The sequence below is a fragment of the Rattus norvegicus genome, chromosome 7 (assembly GCF_021556685.1).
Source record: "Rattus norvegicus strain SHRSP/BbbUtx chromosome 7, alternate assembly SHRSP_T2T, whole genome shotgun sequence".
Taxonomy (NCBI): domain Eukaryota; kingdom Metazoa; phylum Chordata; class Mammalia; order Rodentia; family Muridae; genus Rattus; species Rattus norvegicus.
Window position 1 is genome coordinate 15,512,269 of NC_141540.1, and position 18,057 is coordinate 15,530,325.

The 18,057-nt window shown below is 38.0% G+C and overlaps 1 protein-coding gene and 1 pseudogene across 3 annotated transcripts in view; both read left to right on the forward strand.

Moving 5' to 3' along the window:
- Positions 1 to 7,042: 7,042 nt before the first annotated feature.
- Positions 7,043 to 8,572, forward strand: LOC103694900 (60 kDa heat shock protein, mitochondrial pseudogene; annotated as a pseudogene).
- Positions 8,573 to 10,436: 1,864 nt separating this feature from the next.
- Vom2r53 (vomeronasal 2 receptor, 53) overlaps positions 10,437 to 18,057 on the forward strand; it is a 41,103-nt gene continuing 33,482 nt past the window's right edge. The window contains exons 1-3 of one of the 3 annotated variants that reach the window (XM_087555940.1): positions 10,437 to 10,536; positions 10,870 to 11,000; positions 14,910 to 15,085. In XM_087555940.1, coding sequence (XP_087412066.1) covers positions 10,956 to 11,000; positions 14,910 to 15,085 — 221 coding nt within the window. In that variant the 5' untranslated portion in view covers positions 10,437 to 10,536; positions 10,870 to 10,955. 3 annotated transcript variants of the gene reach the window in all.

Here is an 18,057-nt window from a genome sequence, read left to right on the forward strand (position 1 = left end):
TCTCGACCCCAGTGCACTGGTTCCTATCAATAAACCTCATGTTTTTACAGCAAGGATGGTCTTACCTGAGTTCTTGGGGGAGTCACATCATACCAAGACTTGAGTGAGGGTCTCCCCGCTCTGGGGGTCTTTCACTCTCTGTCCTCCAATGACTCCTCCCCTCCTCCTTTCCAACTTCCCTTCCTCTGCCCAAATCACAAGCTCTTGCCTTTATTTTACAAATTAAATGGGAGAAGGTTCTGATAAGGTCACCTGAGCCATCCTTGGGGCAGAGGAATTAGCATCAAAATACAAATAACTCCAGGGCAAACCACAACAATAAGGCAGCTCTGCATGTTGATGATGCTTGGTGGTCTCAGGACTGTTGAGTGGGTCTGAGAGATGGAAGGGGTGAAGCTAAGCCCTCTGGCACCTGTCATATCTGTACATCATGATAAGACATTGGTCACATGTGGTTATCATCTACATGGTACCTGTGTGAAGATTACAGAAGCACACATAAATGTCACAGGACAGCAGCATATGTTATTGATGGCTTCTAGCACCTTAGTCCCCAAGGAAGTCACTTCCCAGGTGTGTGGAGAACAGTCTTATCTTGAGGTCTCAGATCTTCAGACGTGAGAAGTGCCCACAACAAACTCTTCCTGTCCCAAAGGAACTCAGTAAATTTGATGACCATAAAACACTCAGGCTTCAATCTGGATGCTGTGTAAGCACAGCCTGAGCAGGCCTGAGGCAGAGTCCATAGTACAGAGACAGACCTTGCACATGCCGTATGTTTTAATTGTTTTTGTCTATCCTCCTTTCTTCTTTCTTTCTTTCTTTCTCTAGGTATTCATAGTAGAGTTAGTGGTTTGATGCAGCAGAAATGCCCAGGGGGTAATTTCCATGTAAAACTCTTCATTTCTTCCTGTTTTTGGAAGCTGTGCAGAGATCACTGGATAAGTTGTAGGAAGTTAACTGTAAACCTTTGCTTCCCATTGTCATTCTGGCGGTGTGGGGGACAGGGTTCTATTTTGGACAATGGTTGGATGTAGTTAGGTATTTTGCTAGATCTTTTTAGTTTTGGTCCCTTTCTGTTTTTTATTTTGTTTTCAGTTTTCTTTATGAAAGAAATTAGGCTATTGAAATGTGTGAAAAGATACATGCCACAGAGTTTAGAAGCATTAAAGTTGAAGTAATACCTTCTATCCTGAGTATAGACCTCAGGGCCTCAGGCTTGGTTGCAAGTGCCTTTACTCTTTCAGCCAACTAGCTGGTTCCTCTCACAGCATGCCCTTCTCATCCACTTACTTCAGTATATTGGTTTAAGTTGATCCGTTTTCATTTTGGTGGTAGAGAATACTGGGTGATCATTTTAGACCCCGTTCATTGCTTGGGCATCACTGGTCCACTGAACCTTAAATAAAATGCCATTTTATGACAGATTCTGGTCAAGTTCCTCAAGTTTTTATGTCAATTTAACCTGTAGCCACAAAAGACCTTAAACATGCACCTTTCAAGTGATGAAATTCCGGAATTGCACCATCACTCTCAGATCATGTGAGAAAATAGCAATTTGAGTCTGTCTTTTTAAAAAAGATAATATAAGTTAAGGTATGTCACTTAAGGTTTTTAAAATCAACTTTCCTGGAACAGGAAGATAGGTGCAGTCAAGCAGCAGGTCCCCTGTGGTCCAGACACCATCTGAATCTGAAGGGACCCGATCAACAGCTCCCTGAACCCAAATCCCGTGGGAGGGAGAGCTAAACCTTCAGAGGGGCAGACATGCCTGGGAAGCCAGAAGAGACTACACTCTGCCCACATTTCTGAATCTAGAGGAAAACACCTAACGCCATCTGGGACCCCTGTGCACAGGGGTCGAGAAAAGGCGGGGCAGGCCCTTCTGGTTGCTGCCCTATCTGAGTTGAAGCAGAGTCCCCCAAGAGCAACTTCAGCCACGGAATCACAGGTAAGACCAACTTTTCTGCTCTAAGTGACCTGCCTGGTAGACTCAGGAAACACGCCCACAGGAACAGCTGAAGACCAGTAGACAGGAAAGGCTACACAACAAAAAGCAGAAAACTCTGTTCACATAACTGGCTGAAAGAAAACAGGAAAACAGGTCTACAGCACTCCTGACACACAGGCCTATAAGATGGTCTAACCACTGTCAGAAATAGCAGAACAAGGCAACACCAGAGACAACCTGATGGTGAGAAGCAAGCTCAGAAAGCCAAGTAACAAAACCCAAGAATACATGGCATCATCAGAGCCCAATTCTCCCACCAAAGCAAACACTGAATATCCAAACACACAGAAAAGCAAGATCTTCATTTTAAATCACATTTGATCATGATGATGGAGGACTTCAAGAAAGACATAAAGAACTCCCTTAGAGAAATGCAGGAAAACATGAATAAAAGAGTAGAAACCTATAGAGAGGAAACACAAAAATCCCTGAAATAATTACAGGAAAACACAATCAAACAGGTGAAGGAATTAAAAATGGAAATAGAAGCAATAAAGAAAGCACAAAGGGAAACAACCCTGGATATAGAAAACCAAAGGAAGAGACAAGGAGCCATAGATACAAGCATCACCAATAGAATACAAGAGATAGAAGAGAGAATTTCAGGAGCAGAAGATTCCATAGAAATAATCGACAAAACTGTTAAAGATAATGTAAAACAGAAAAAGCTACTGGTCCAAAACATACAGGAAATCCAGGACTCAATGAGAAGATCAAAAATAAGGATAATAGGTATAGAAGAGAGTGAAGACTCCCAGCTCAAAGGACCAGTAAATATCTTCAACAAAATCATAGAAGAAAAGTTCCCTAACTCAAAGAAAGAGATGCCCATAAACATACAAGAAGCCGACAGAACTCCAAATAGATTGGACCAGAAGAGAAACTTCTCCCGTCACATAATAGTCAAAACACCAAATGCACAAAACAAAGAAAGAATATTAAAGGTCAAGTAACATATAATAGCAGTCCTATCAGAATCACACCAGACTTCTCACCAGAGACTATGAAAGCCAGAATATCCTGGACAGATGTCATAGAGACCCTAAGAGAACACAAATGCCAAACCAGGTTACTGTATCCAGCAAACCTCACATTTAACATGGATGGAGAAACCAAGATAGTCCATGACAAAACCAAATTTACACAATATCTTTCTACAAATCCAGCCCTACAAAAGATAATAAATGGTAAAGCCGAACATAAGAAGGCAAGCTACACCCTAGAAAAAGCAAGAAACTAATTGTCTTGGCAACAAAGCAAAGAGAAGAAAAGCACACAAACATAATCTCACATCAAAATATGAATATAACAGGAAGCAACAATCACTACTCCTTTATATCTCTCAACACCAATGGATTCAACTCCCCAATAAAAAGACATAGATTAAAACTGGATACGCGGGGCTTGAGAGATGGCTCAGTGGTTAAGAGCACTGACTGTTCTTCCAGAGGTCCTGAGTTCAAAACCCAGCAACCATATGGTGGCTCACAACCATCTGTAATGAGATCTGATTCCCTCTTCTGGTGTGTCTGAAGACAGCTACAGTGTACTTATATAGAATAAATGAATAAATCTTAAAAAAAAAAACTGGATACGCAATGAGGACCCTGTATTCTGCTGCCTACAGGAAACACCTCAGAGACAAAGACAGACACTACCTCAGAGTGAAAGGCTGGAAAACAACTTTCCAAGCAAATGGTTTGAAGAAGCAAGCTAGAGTAGCCATTCTAATACCGAATGAAATCGATTTTCAACTAAAAGTCATCAAAAAAGATAAGGAAGGACACTTCATATTCATGAAAGGAAAAATCCACCAAGATGAATTCTCAATCCTAAATATCTATGTCCCAAATACAAGGGCACTACATACATAAAAGAAACCTTACTAAAGCTCAAAGCACACATTGCACCTCACACAATAATAGTAGGAGATTTCAACACCCCACTCTCACCAATGGACAGGTCATAGAAACAGAAATTAAACAGAGACATATGCAGACTAAGAGAAGTCATGAACCAAATGGACTTAACAGATATTTATAGAACATTCTATCCTGAAACAAACGGATATACATTCTTCTCACCACCTCATGGTACTTTCTCCAAAATTGACCATAAAATCAGTCATAAAACAGGCCTCAACAGATACAGAAAGATAGAAATAATCCCACCCGTCCTATCAGACCACCCTGGGCTAAAGCTGGTCTTCAATAACAATAAGGGAAGAACGCCCACATATACATGGAAGTCAAACAATGCTCTACTCAATGATAACCTGGTCAAGGAAGAAATAAAGAAAGAAATTAAAGACTTCTTAGAATTTAATGAAAATGAAGGTACAACATACCCAAACTTATGGGACACAATGAAAGCTGTGCTCAGAGGAAAACTCATAGCTCTGAGTGCCTGCAGAAAGAAACAGGAGCATATGTCACCAGCTTGACAGCACACCTAAAAGCTCTAGAACAAAAAGAAGCAAACACACCCAGGAGGAGTAGAAGGCAGGAAATAATCAAACTCCGAGCTGAAATCAACCAAGTAGAAACAAAAAGTACCATAGAAAGAATCAACAGAACCAAAAGTTGGTTCTTTGAGAAAATCAACAAGATAGATAAACCCTTAGTCACACTAACCAGAGGACACAGAGAGTGTGTCCAAATTAACAAAATCAGAAATGAAAAGGGAGACATAACTACAGAATCAGAGATCCTGAAAAATAGGATAAAATCATCAGGTCCTACTACAAAAGCCTATATTCAACAAAACTTGATAATCTGGAGGAAATGGACAATTTCCTAGACAGATACCAGGTACTGAAGTTAAATCAGGAACAGGCAAAACATTTAAAGAACCCCAAGTCCTAAGGAAATAGAAGCACTCATTAAAGGTCTCCCAACCAAAAAGAGCCCAGGTCCAGATGGGTTCAGTGCAGAATTCTACCAGACCTTCATAGAAGACCTCATACCAATACTATCCAAACTATTCCACAAAATGGAAATAAATGGAGTGCTACCGAATTGCTTCTATGAAGCCACAATTACTCTTTTACCTAAACCACACAAAAACCCAACAAAGAAAGAGAACTTCAGACCAATTTCCCTTATGAATATCGATGCAAAAATACTCAATAAAATTTTGACAAACCGATTCCAAGAGCACATCAAAACAATCATACATCATGATCAAATAGGCTTCATTCCAGGTATGCAGGGATGGTTTAATATACAGAAAACCATCAATTTAATCCACTATATAAACAAACTGAAAGATAAAATATACATGATCATTTCATTAGATGCTGAGAAAGCATTTGACAAAATTCAATACCCCTTCATGTTAAAAGTCCTGGAAAGAACAGGAATTCAAGGTCCATACCTAAACATAGTAAAAGCCATATACAGCAAACCAGTAGCTAATGTTAAACTAAATGGAGAGAAACTTGAAGCAATCCCACTAAAATCAGGGACTAGACAAGGCTGCCCACTCTATCCCTACTTATTCAATATAGTTCTCGAAGTCCTTGCCAGAGCAATCAGACAAGGAAAGGAGATCAAAGGGGATACATATTGGCAAAGAAGAAGTCAACATATCACTATTTGCAGATGATATGATAGTATATTTAAATGATCCCAAAAGTTTCACCAGAGAACTACTAAAGCTGATAAACAGCTACAGCAAAGTGTCTGGGTATAAAATTAACTCAAATAAATCAGTAGCCTTCCTCTACACAAAAGAGAAACAAGCCGAGAAACAAAATGGGAAACGTCACCCTTCATAATAGTCCCAATTAATATAAAATACCTTGGTGTGACTTTAACAAAGCAAGTGAAAGATCTGTGTGATAAGAACTTCAAGCCTCTAAAGAAAGCAATTGAAGAAGATCTCAGAAGATGGAAAGGTCTCCCATGCTCATGGATTGGCAGGATTAATATAATAAAAATAGCCATTTTACTAAAAGTGATCTACAGATTCAATGCAATCCCCATCAAAATACCAATCCAATTCTTCATAGAGTAAGACAGAACAATTTGCAAAATCATCAGGAATAACAAAAAACCCAGGATAACTAAAACTATCCTCAACAATAAAAGGACTTCCGGGGGAATCACTATCCCTGTACTCAAGCAGTATTACAGAGCAATAGTGATAAAAACTGCATGGTATTGGTACAGAGACAGACAGATAGACCTGTGGAATAGAATTGAAGACCCAGAAATGAACCCACCCACCCATGGTCACTTGATTTTTGACAAAGGAGGCAAAACCATCCAATGGAAAAAAGATAGCATTTTCAGCAAATGGTGCTGGTTCAACTGGAGGTCAGCATGTAGAAGAATGCAGATCGATCCATGCTTATCACCCTGTAGAAAGCTTAAGTCCAAGGGGATCAAGGACCTCCACATCAAACCAGATACACTCAAACTAATAGAAGAAAAAGTGGGGAAGCATCTGAAACACATGGGCACTGGAGAAAAGTTCCTGAAGAAAACACCAATGGCTTATGCTCTAAGATCAAGAATCGACAAATGGGATCTCATAAAACTGCAAAGCTTCTGTAAGGTAAAGACACTCTTGTTAGGACAAAATGGCACCCAACAGATTGGGAAAAGATCTTTACCAATCCTACATCTGATAGAGGGTTATGTCCAAAATATACAAAGAACTCAAGAAGTTAGACTGCAGGGAGACAAATAACCCTATAAAAATGGGGTTCAGAACAATGCCAAGCAACCAGAGCTTCCAGGGACTAAGCCACTACCTAAAGACTATACATGGACTGACCCTGGACTCTGACCTCATAGGTAGCAATGAATATCCTAGTAAGAGCACCAGTGGAAGGGGAAGCCCTGGGTCCTGCTAAGACTGAACCCCCAGTGAACTAGACTGTTGGGGGGAGGGCAGCAATGCGGGGAGGGTTGGGAGGGGAACACCCATAAGGAAGGGGAGGGGGGAGGGGGATGTTTGCCCGGAAACCGGGAAAGGGAATAACACTCGAAATGTATATAAGAAATACTCAAGTTAATAAAAAAAATGATAAAAAAAATTGGTCCACAGGGAAGGACAGTAACTATTGAGTAAACTTAGGGAGTTTCAGAGTAATAGAAGATGGGGTCCTGATTGCAAAGTTAATTAATTTAAAGAATAAGTTCAAAAATATTGGAACTAAACTTGTTCAAAATGTTACCAAAAATACACATGAAGAGTCTGGGGATCACACTACCACTGCTGCTGTTCTAGCATGTTCTACAGCCATGGAGGGCTTTGAGAAGGTCAGCAAAGGGGGTCAATCCAGTAGAAATCTGGAGAGATTATGTTGGTTGATGATACTGTAATTGCCTAACTTAAAATACAATCTAAACCTGTGACATCTCCTGAGGAACTTGTTCAGGTTGTTACAGTTCCTGAAAATGGAGACAGATATTGTAAATAAAATTTCTGAAACAATGAAAGAGATTGGAAGAAAGAGTGTCATCACAGTAAAGAATGGAAAACCCCTGAATAATGAGTTAGAAATTGGTGAAGCATGAAGTTTGATGAAAGATATTTTTCCATATTTTAATGACACATCAAAAGATGACAGATGTGAACTCCAAGATGCCTATTTTTTGTTGAGTGAAAAGAAAATTTCTAGTGTCCCATTCATTGTACCTTCTCTTGAAATTGGCAATGCTTATTGGAAGTCCTTGGTCATAATTGCTGAAGATGATGATGGAAAAGCTATAAGTTCCCTGGTTTTGAACATGCACCTCAGGTTGTAGTCATCAGAGCTCTAGGGTTTGGAGACAATAGGGAGAACCATATGGCTATTGTTTCTGGTGGTATGGTATTTCAAGAAGAAGGGTGGAAACTATATCTTGAAGATGTTCAAGCCCATGTCTTAAGAAAAAGAATGCATGTGTTGAAGGATCATGTCTTAACCAAAGATGATGACAAGCTTTTGAACTTGGTGACAAACTCAAGTTGAAAAATGTATTCAAGAAATCACTGAGCAGCTGGACATCACAACTAGTGAGTATGTAAAGGAAAGGCTGAATGAGAAACTGGCTAACTTTCAGATGGTGTAGCTGTCCTGAAGGCTCAGGGGATATGTGATGTTGAAGTGAATGAGAAGAAAGACAGAGTTATAGATGCTCTTGATGCTACAAGAAGGCAATATTCTAGGAGGGGTTGTCCTGTCTTGTAGTCATACCAGCCCTAGACTTATTAAAGCATGATAATAAAGATCAGGAAATAGGTATATAATTTATTAAAGAAGCACTCAAAATCTCCTTCCATGACTATTAAGAATGACTGTGTTGAAGGATCATTGATAGTTGAGAAAATTTTGCATAGCTCCTCAGACATTGGCATGATGCTATGCTCAGAGATTTTGTGAACATGTCGAAAGGAGAAATCATTGATCCAACAAAGGTTGTTAGAACTACTTTACTGGATGCTGTTGAGATGGCCTTACTGGTAACTACAGCTGAAACTGTAGTAACAGAATTCCTAAAGAAGAAAAGGACCTGGAATCAGCACAGCGAATGGAATGAAAGAGGTATGAGAAGTGTCATGTTCTAATTCCTAAAGTAGTCCTTTGTCCTTATCTATGACAGGAAGCTCAAAGAAGGTTCCTTATCAATAGACTTCAGAGAAGTCACCTGAAGAAAATGACTGAAGAGAGGGGCTGGGTGACTGATCACTATAACCACCATCATTTATTGCTTCTTTTGACAATATATAATTGTTTTCTGCTGTCATTGTTCATGTCTACAGAAAAATTATTTGTATTTTTGAATAAAGACAGTTGTACATTCAAAAAAAAAGAAATACTCAAGTTAATAAAGTTGAAAAATATTGTAATTCCCTGCCTGGTGGCATCCCTTCTGTGATATTTCATGGTAAACATTTACAATCATATAAATTCATTCAATTTTTAAACTTCCACATCTATCCAAAGTAGAGCGGAGTTTTAAGTATATCTGAATATTTTAATATTAAACCACACTGTCTTTAAGAGTTAGAGGTTAATCAGAAGGAACAATTGTCTGGTCCCCCTTTTATATAAGCTGTATATGCTAACAAGTATACTTATTTCTGATTGGCTTTTAGCTTTTAATTTCCCAACTTTGATCAATCACAGTGAATTCTAGCTTGTAAGAGAAAGGCAGTGTTTGGATACTTCCTGTGTCTTAGAATATGGTTAAAGAGAGATATAAAAGTAAAAAAAAAAGACTTGGATAAGAGTAAATGAGAAAGAGAAAAAGCTGAGAGCTTATATCAAAACTGGTTCTCCACCTCCCCTTGGTTGTCCACCCTGCTTCCTTTTCTGTTGGGTCCCCTAATAGGACTTCTTTTGCTTATATCTTTTGGCCCTTGGACACTTAATCATTTAACCAGCTTTATTAAACAACAGGTAGATAATAGGGCAGCAAAACCTATTCAGGCATATTATCGTAGGCTAGCTATGGAGGATGCTTTGATGATGGCCAAGCTCACCTACACATTTCCTCCCAGTCCAGGCAAGAACATTTTGTCCTTCAGCCAAATGAGGCCAACATTCTTTTCTGCCTGTTGTCCTGATGTCTTTGCTGAAATATCAACAAATTGTCACCCCTGTGTGCTGAGCTCGACAGTCAACGACGGGTAAAAGAATGATATATTCACGAATAAAGGGCCTAAGAGAGGAGGGCTGCCATTAGCTGCTGCCTTATCCCATGATGGACCCTGGCCATAAGATTCTCTTGGCTGTGTGACAAATATCACTCCAACTTAAGATAGACGCAGTTCCCGAGGGGCTCATTTCAGGACAGCATGGCCATTTGGTCACCTTTTCATTTGACTATAAGGAAGGGGGAGATGTTGGGAGCGATGTCCTTGAAGCCCTCCATTATTAATGTTATTATTCTGGTTAGAATTAAGTATGACTAGGTTCATGGAAAATCCCCAGCCAGCTGCAGAAGACTAATACAAATCTGGTGGTCAAGATAAATAATAATAATAAATAAAGTTCTCCTGCTGACTAATAATATGACAAACCTGTGACCTTTCTAACATCCTGTCAACATCAGCTGATTCCCTGACCACACGAATACTGTGTCCTTGGCCTGCGTAAATGTTTCACATTTCCACCCTCCCTCTGTTACCCATGTTATGGTATAAATTCAGCCTTGGAGAAAAATAAAATTGTCGCCTTGATCAGACTCTTGTCTTGGCGTCCTTCGTGTCTCTTGTTCTCCGTTCTCTTCCAGGTACACCCAACACCCTTCACTTACAAATGTTTTGGCCCTGATATTTGCCATCGAGGGGATTAACAGAAACTCCCAAATTTACTAAATACCTCTCTGGGATTTGAAGTATATAATCTTCTGCATTTTGAATGGAATATTCTGAAAAGATTATTTTATTGGCTCACCGATTTGAGCATCTTCATCCCTAATTATAGGTGTAGAAAAGAGAGCAAATCAGCTGCTGCACTTACTGGAATATCATGGGAAACTTCTAAACTTATAGGGACAGTGCTGCATCTTTACAAATTTCCTCAGGTGAGTGATGTGGGACCATGTAGCTTTTATCACATTTAGCTGTGTGTGAAACAGAATGGGGAATTTTAATTACTTCACTAGAGAAGAGCAACTACAAAACAAAGACACATGCATATATTTTACTTTCAAATACAGAACAAAAGGATGAAGAGTGTAGAGTAGTTTGAAATCTTGAGGTACTTCAGTAATTTTTGGGAATCTCTCAGGAATTCAGATGTGAATGTGAGAGGCACTGAGTCTGTTTTTATCTCCATCACTTCAGTCTGTTGTTTAACAATAAGACTTTTTATTGCCATACTTATTCTCCTGTTTAAAATACTATATTCCTTTTAGCTTACTTTTGGGCCTTTTGATCATCTTCTGACCGACCGAATCCAGTTTCCATCTCTGTACCAGGTGGTCCCAAAGACACATCTCTGATGCATGGCATTGCTTCTTTGCTGCATCATTTCAACTGGACCTGGGTAGGACTTTTCATCACAGATGACTACAGCGTTGCTAAGTTTCTATGAGACTTGAGAGAGGAAATGGACAGAAATAGCTTCTGCATAGGTTTTGTACAAACGGTGTCCATCTTTGGGGAATCATTATATTCTTACAGTTTCCCTAGTCTGTACATATTTTGGAATCATCAACAAATGTAGATGTAATTTATGGAGACACTGCTTTTCTTCCTTTCTTTTTTTTTTAAAAAGATTTATTTATCATATACAAGTACACTGTCGCTGTCTTCAGACACACCAGAAGAGGGCATCGGATCCCATTACAGATGGCTGTGAGCCACCATGTGGTTGCTGGGAATTGAACTCAGGACCTCTGGAAGAGCAGTCAATGCTCTTAACCACTGAGCCATCTCTCCAGCCCAGGCATTGCTTTTCTATTGACAAAAATAATAACTCTATGGAAAAATATATGACAAGGAAAGTTTGGATCATGTACTCAAAACAGGGTGGACAAATTTTTTTATGAATATTACATGCTAGATTTATTCCATGGGTGTCTGACTTTTTCACATCATCATGAGGAGATTTTTAGTTTCACAGATTTTATGCAGGAAGCCACCCCTAACAAGTACCCTGAAGAGTTTTATCTCCATTACTTATGGAAATGGTTTTTCAATTGCTCATTTTTAGATTCTAGTTGTAAAATCTTTGAAAACTATCTACCCAATGCCTCTTTGGAATTGATGCCAGGGAATATTTTTGAAATGGACATGACTGAAGAGAGTTATAATGTTTACAAAGCAGTGTATGCAGTGGCCCAAACTCTCCAACAGATGACTCTCAATAAAGCTCCATTTGAAGGCACAGGCAAGTAACGTTAGGACTGTGTTACTCCCCTGGCAGTACTATTTTTTTCATTGAATTGTAACATGTGAAATGTGATGTAAAGTCTCTAAAAACAGGCATTTTAGAAACCAGGTAGCAGTTATTTTCTCCTGAGCCTTTCTTTGTTTAGCACCATTCATACTTGATTTGAAACTGTATTAACATCATAAATTACATTCAGGAAATAACTTCATATTTGTAGTTCTGTTATAGCTCTATGACTCCAACTTTATTAAAGGATTTCACTTATATTTTAGCTTTACCCCTTTCTGAAGTACATTCATGTGAAACATTTGGTTGGTGAACATTTGTTTCTGGATTTGAAATGGAAGACAGACCCAGAGTATAATATTATTTTCAAACTTCCCAAAACGTCTTTTACTATTTGTGAAAGTGAAGACATTTTCTCCAAGTGCTCCCAAGGGGCAACAGTTTTTGATATCAGAAAATGTGATTCAATGGTCCATAGGATTTACAGAGGTGGCTGAGTTCCTTACTTAAAAGATTCTAATGCATATAGAGGAAAAAAACCTGTGCTTTTGGATACAACAACAATTGGTTGTTTATTTGGGCCCCATCAATATACCCATAGCTATCAACATTAGGAATTTTACTGGTTGTTTTAATTTGATAGGAAATAATCAAAGTTCGGGCTGAAATCAACTAAGTTGAAACAAAAAGGACTATACAAAGAATCAACAAAACCAGGAGCTGGTTCCTTGAGAAAATCAACAGGATAGATAAATCCTTAGCCAGACTAGACAGAGGTAACAGAGAATGTATCCAAATTACCAAAACCAGAAATGAAAAGGGAGACATAACAGCAGAAACTGAGGAAATACAAAATATCAGCAGATACTACTACAATACCCTAGAGTTAAAAAATAAACTAGAAAATCTGGATGAAATGAACAATTATCTAGATAGATACCAGGTACCAAAGTTAAATCAGTATCAGATAAACCATTTTTATTAGTCCCATAACTCCTATAGAAATAGAAGCAATGATTAAAAGTCTCCCAACCAAAAATCAACAGGACCAGATGTATTTAGTGCAGAAATCTATCAGACCTTCACAGAAAACCTAATACCAACAGTGTCCAAACTATTTTACAAAATAGACACAGAAGGAACACTACCCAATTCTTTCTATGAAGACACAATTGCACTTATATTTAAATGATGCAAAGACCCACAAAAGAAAGAGAACTTCAGATCAATTTCTCTTATGAATATAGAAGAAAATGTATTAAATGAAATTTGCACAAACGGAATCTAAGAACACATACAAACAGTCAGCCATCATGATCAATTAGGCTTCATCCCAGGGATGCAGGGATAGTTCAATATCCAAAAATTCATCAACACAATCCACTATCTAACCAAACTCAAACTAAAAATACCACAAGATCATCACATTAGATCCTGAGAGAGCATTTGACAAAATTCAACACCCCTAATGTTAAAAGTCTTGGAGAGATCAGGAAGTCAAGGCCCATACCTAAACATAGTAAAAGCAATATACAGCAAACCAGTAGCCAACATCAAACTAAATGGAGAGAAACTTGAAGCAATCCTACTGAAATCAGGGACTAGACAATGCTCCCCACTCTCTGCCTACTTATTCCATATAGTACTTTAAGTCCTAGCCAGAGAAATCAGACAACAAAAATAGGTCAAATGTATACAAATTGGGAAGAACGAATTCAAAATACCACTATTTGCATATGATATGATAGTATAATGAAGTGACCCCCAAAATTCCACCAGACAATGACCAAGAATGATAAATAACTTCAGCAAAGTGGCTGGATATAAAATTAACATGAACGAATCAGTAGCCTTCCTCTACTCAAAGGTTAAACAGGCTGAGAAAGAAATTAGGGAAATGCACCCTTCACATAGTCACAAATAACATAAAATATCACTGTGTGATTCTAACCAAGCAATTTAAATGTCTGTATGAAAAAAATTTCAAGTGTCTAAAGAGAGAAATTGAAGAAGATCTCAGAAGATGGAAAGATCTCCCATGCTCATGGATTGGCAGGATTAATCTTGTAAAAATGGCCATCTTGCCAAAAACAATCTACAGATTCAATGCAATCCCTGTCAAAATTCCTACTCAATTCTTTATAGAGATAGAAAGAGCAATTTGCAAATTGATTTCGAATAAAATGAAACCCCAGGATAGCGAATAATATACTCAACAATAAAAGAACTTCTGGGGGAATCACCATTCCTGACTTCAAGCAGTATTACAGAGCAATAGTTATAAAAACTATATGGTATTGGTACAGAGACAGGCAGATAGATCAGTGGAACAAAACTGAAGATTCAGAAATGAACCCACACACCTATGGTCACTTGATCTTTGACAAAGGAGCTAAAACCATCCAATGGAAGAAAGATAGCCTTTTCAACAAATGGTGCTGGTTCAACTGGAGGTCAGCATGTAGAAAAAAATGCAAATCAATCCATTCTCTTTGCCCTGTTCCTTAAAATATCAACCATAAGATGAATATTTTTAAGTTTTACATCAATTCCTAATATGGAACTTTTGTTTCCTTTTTATTTTTTCCAACAATGATTTCCTTTCAGGTCATCGTCATTTTTTTCAATGGGTCTTAAGTAATTTCTTGGTAAAGACTTTTGGCCAAAACACAGAACCTAAATAAAACTCTGGGATTTTGCAGGAAATAATTGTGATTCTGCCTGGAGAAGAGAATACATTCTATTACACAGTACCTGTTTTTTTCCCTGAGTATGGTGCCTCAGATGGAGAGCCTGAAGGGTAACGTGCCACAGAACTCTCAATGGGTGAAAGAAAATCTCCTAGCAAATGTCTTGGGCTAATTAGAGTGACATAACTCAGTTATCATATCAACACCATTATACTCAACCCCTCACCCCCACACACATAAACACACACAACCATATGAACTCTGAATATATATGTTACATACCATGGGTTGTACAACTTAGGTCTTGGCAGAAACGTCTACTAATATGCTGTTCTCTTGGCTTTTTATCTCCTTGTTTCTACAGATGCGAACTCTCATCTGTTTAATTGCAACCCCTTCCTGCCTAACTGAATCAGGATACCTCCTACACCAGGATGGAGCTGTGGTCATTGGTGCATTTTTTCCTGTTTTAAAGTCCGTGCCTGTAAGTGAAATAATAGATTGGAAAACATTATCTTTTGACACACACAATTCTTTATGGTAAGTGTTTATTGAATCATTTAAAAATATTCATGTGATCTTGTTTAAGTGTGGATTTGAACTTTATTCTAAGTTCTCATCATGAGGCTCCATATAATCCCTTCCAAGATCCTCTCTTTAATTTTGATTTCTTGGTAAGTCTTTCTGTCCTCTCAAGTGGGAAAAGAAAACATGTTATTGCAGAGTTCTATGTTACACATTTGATCATTGCAATTTGTTCACCTTTCCCAGTGCTACTTCTATGCAAGTTCTGTACAAGAAGGGATGTTAGCAGTGGCCTGACACAACACTTCAGTGAACTGGGCAAATTCAAGTCCTGATTGTTTTAGAGCAGATACTGCCTTTGAACTCTGGGACTTTGAAATCCTTCTTCAGGTTCCAAAGTGATAGGTAACCTGCTCTGTTTTGAGTGGAGTAATGACAAAATAGTAATTTGCCTATCTTCATTACTATTTTGTATCCTTAATACTTTGCAGAGTATTCAAAACAAATATTCCACAACTCCTTTATTTTAGATTTTTTTAGCCTTTTTGTTCAATTCTAATAGTCACCCTGTCTGCTTTAAACTAATGAAATGTGGATTCTTCTTACTACTGCCCTGTAGCACAGTTTGAAATCAAAGATCGTGATACTTGAAATTTTCCTTTATTGTACGCAAATGTGAACAATTGTTTTACCTACTATGGTTTTTGTTTCTACATATTAAGTTTAGTATTATTCTGTGCTTTTGACCATTTGATAATCCTCAGCTGAGAATGTTTTGTTTAGCTCTGTACCTCATTTTTTAATAGGGTTATTTGGCTTTCTGGAGTCTACTTTCTTGAGTTCTTTGTATATTTTAGATATTAGCCCTCTATCAGATGTAGTATTGGTACAGATCTTTTCCCAATCTGTTGGTTGCCGTTTTGTCCTAATAACAGTGTCTTTTGCTTTACAAAAGCTTTGCAGTTTTTTTAAGCTTTGCAGTTTTAAGTGGTCCAATTTGTTAATTCTTGATCTTAGAGCATAAGCCATTGGTGTTTTGTTCAGGAAAATTTTCCCCAGTGCCCATGTGTTTGAGACGCTTCCCCACTTTTTCTTCTATTAGTTTGAGTGTATCTGGTTTGATGTGGAGGTCCTTGATCCACTTGGACTTAAGCTTTGTACAGGGTGATAAGCATGGATTGATCTGCATTCTTCTACATGTTGACCTCCAGTTGAACCAGCACCATTTGTTGACAATGCTATCTTTCTTCCATTGGATGGTTTTAGCTCCTTTGTCCAATCCAGTGACCATAGCTTTGTGGGTCTTCAACTCTGTTCCACTGATCTATCTGTCTGTCTCTGTACCAATACAATGCAGTTTTTATGACTCTTGCTCTGTAATACTGCTTGAAGTCAGGGATGGTGTTTCCCCTAGATGTTCTTTCATTGTTGATTATAGATTTTGCTATCCTGTGCTTTTGTTATTCCAAATGAATTTGCAAATTACTCTTTCTATCTCTGTAAAGAATTGAGTAGGAATTTTCATGGGGATTGCATTGAATCTGTACATTGATTTTTGGTAAAATTGTCATCTTTACTATATTAATCCTGCCAATCCATGAGCATGGAAGATCTTTCCATCTTCTGAGATCTTCCTCAATTTCTTTCTTCAGAGTCTTGAAGTTCTTGTCATACAGATCTTTCACTTGCTTGGTTAAAGTCACACCGAGATATTTTATACTATTTGGGACTATTGTGAAGGGTGTCATTTTCCTAATTTCTTTCTCAGCCTGTTTATCCTTTGAGTAGAGGAAGTCTACTGATTTGATTGAGTTAATTTTATACCCTGACCCTTTGCTGAAGGTGTTTACCAGGTTAAGTAATTCTCTGGTGGAACTTTTGGAGTCACTTAAGTACACTATCATATCATCTGCAAAGAGTGATATTTTGATTTCTTCCCTTCCAATTTGTATCCTTTTGACCTCCTTTTGCTGTCTGATTGCTCTGGCTAGGAATTCAAGTAGTATATTGAGTAAGTAGGGAGAGAGTGGGCAGCCTTGTCTAGTCCCTGATTTCAGTGGGATTGCTTCAAGTTTTTCTCCATGTAGTTTGATGTTAGCTACTGGTTTGCTGTATATGGCTTTTACTTTGTTAAGATATGGGCCTTGAATTCCTGATCTTTCCAGGACTTTTATCATGAAGGGGTGTTGAATTTTGTCAAATGCTTTCTCAGCATCTAATGAAATGATCATGTGGTTCTTATCATTGAGTTTATTTATATAGTGCATTACATTGATGGATTTTAGTATATTAAACCATCCCTGCTTGATCATGATGGATGATCAATTTGATGTGTTCTTGGATTCAGTTTGCAAGAATTTTATTGAGTTTTTTTGGGTCAATATTCATAAGGGAAATTGATCTGAAGTTCTCTTACTTTGTTGGGTTTTTGTGTGGTTTTGGTATAAGAGTAATTGTGGCTTCATAGAAGGAATTTGGTAGTGCTCTGTCTGTTTCTATTTTGTGGAATAATTTTGACAGTATTCTATGAGGTTTTCTATGATGGTCTGATAGAATTCTGCACTAAATCCATCTGGACCTGGGCTCTTTTTTGTTGGGAGATTTTAATGACTGCTTCTATTTCGTTAGGAGTTATGGGGTTGTTTAAATGGTTTATTTGTTCCTGATTTAACTTCAGTACCTGATATCTGTCTAGGAAATTGTCAATTTCCTCCAGATTTTCAAGTTTTGTTGAATATAGGCTTTTGTAATAGGATCTGATAATTTTTTGAATTTCCTCTGGCTCTGTTGTTATGGATCTCTCTTCATTTCTGATTTTGTTAATTTGGACACACTCTCTGTGTCCTCTGGTTAGTCTGGCTAAGGGTTTTTCTATATTGTTGATTTTCTCAAACAACCAACTTTTGGTTCTGTTGATTCTTTCTATGGTCCTTTTTGTTTCTACTTGGTTGATTTCAGCTCGGAGTTTGATTATTTCCTGCCTTCTA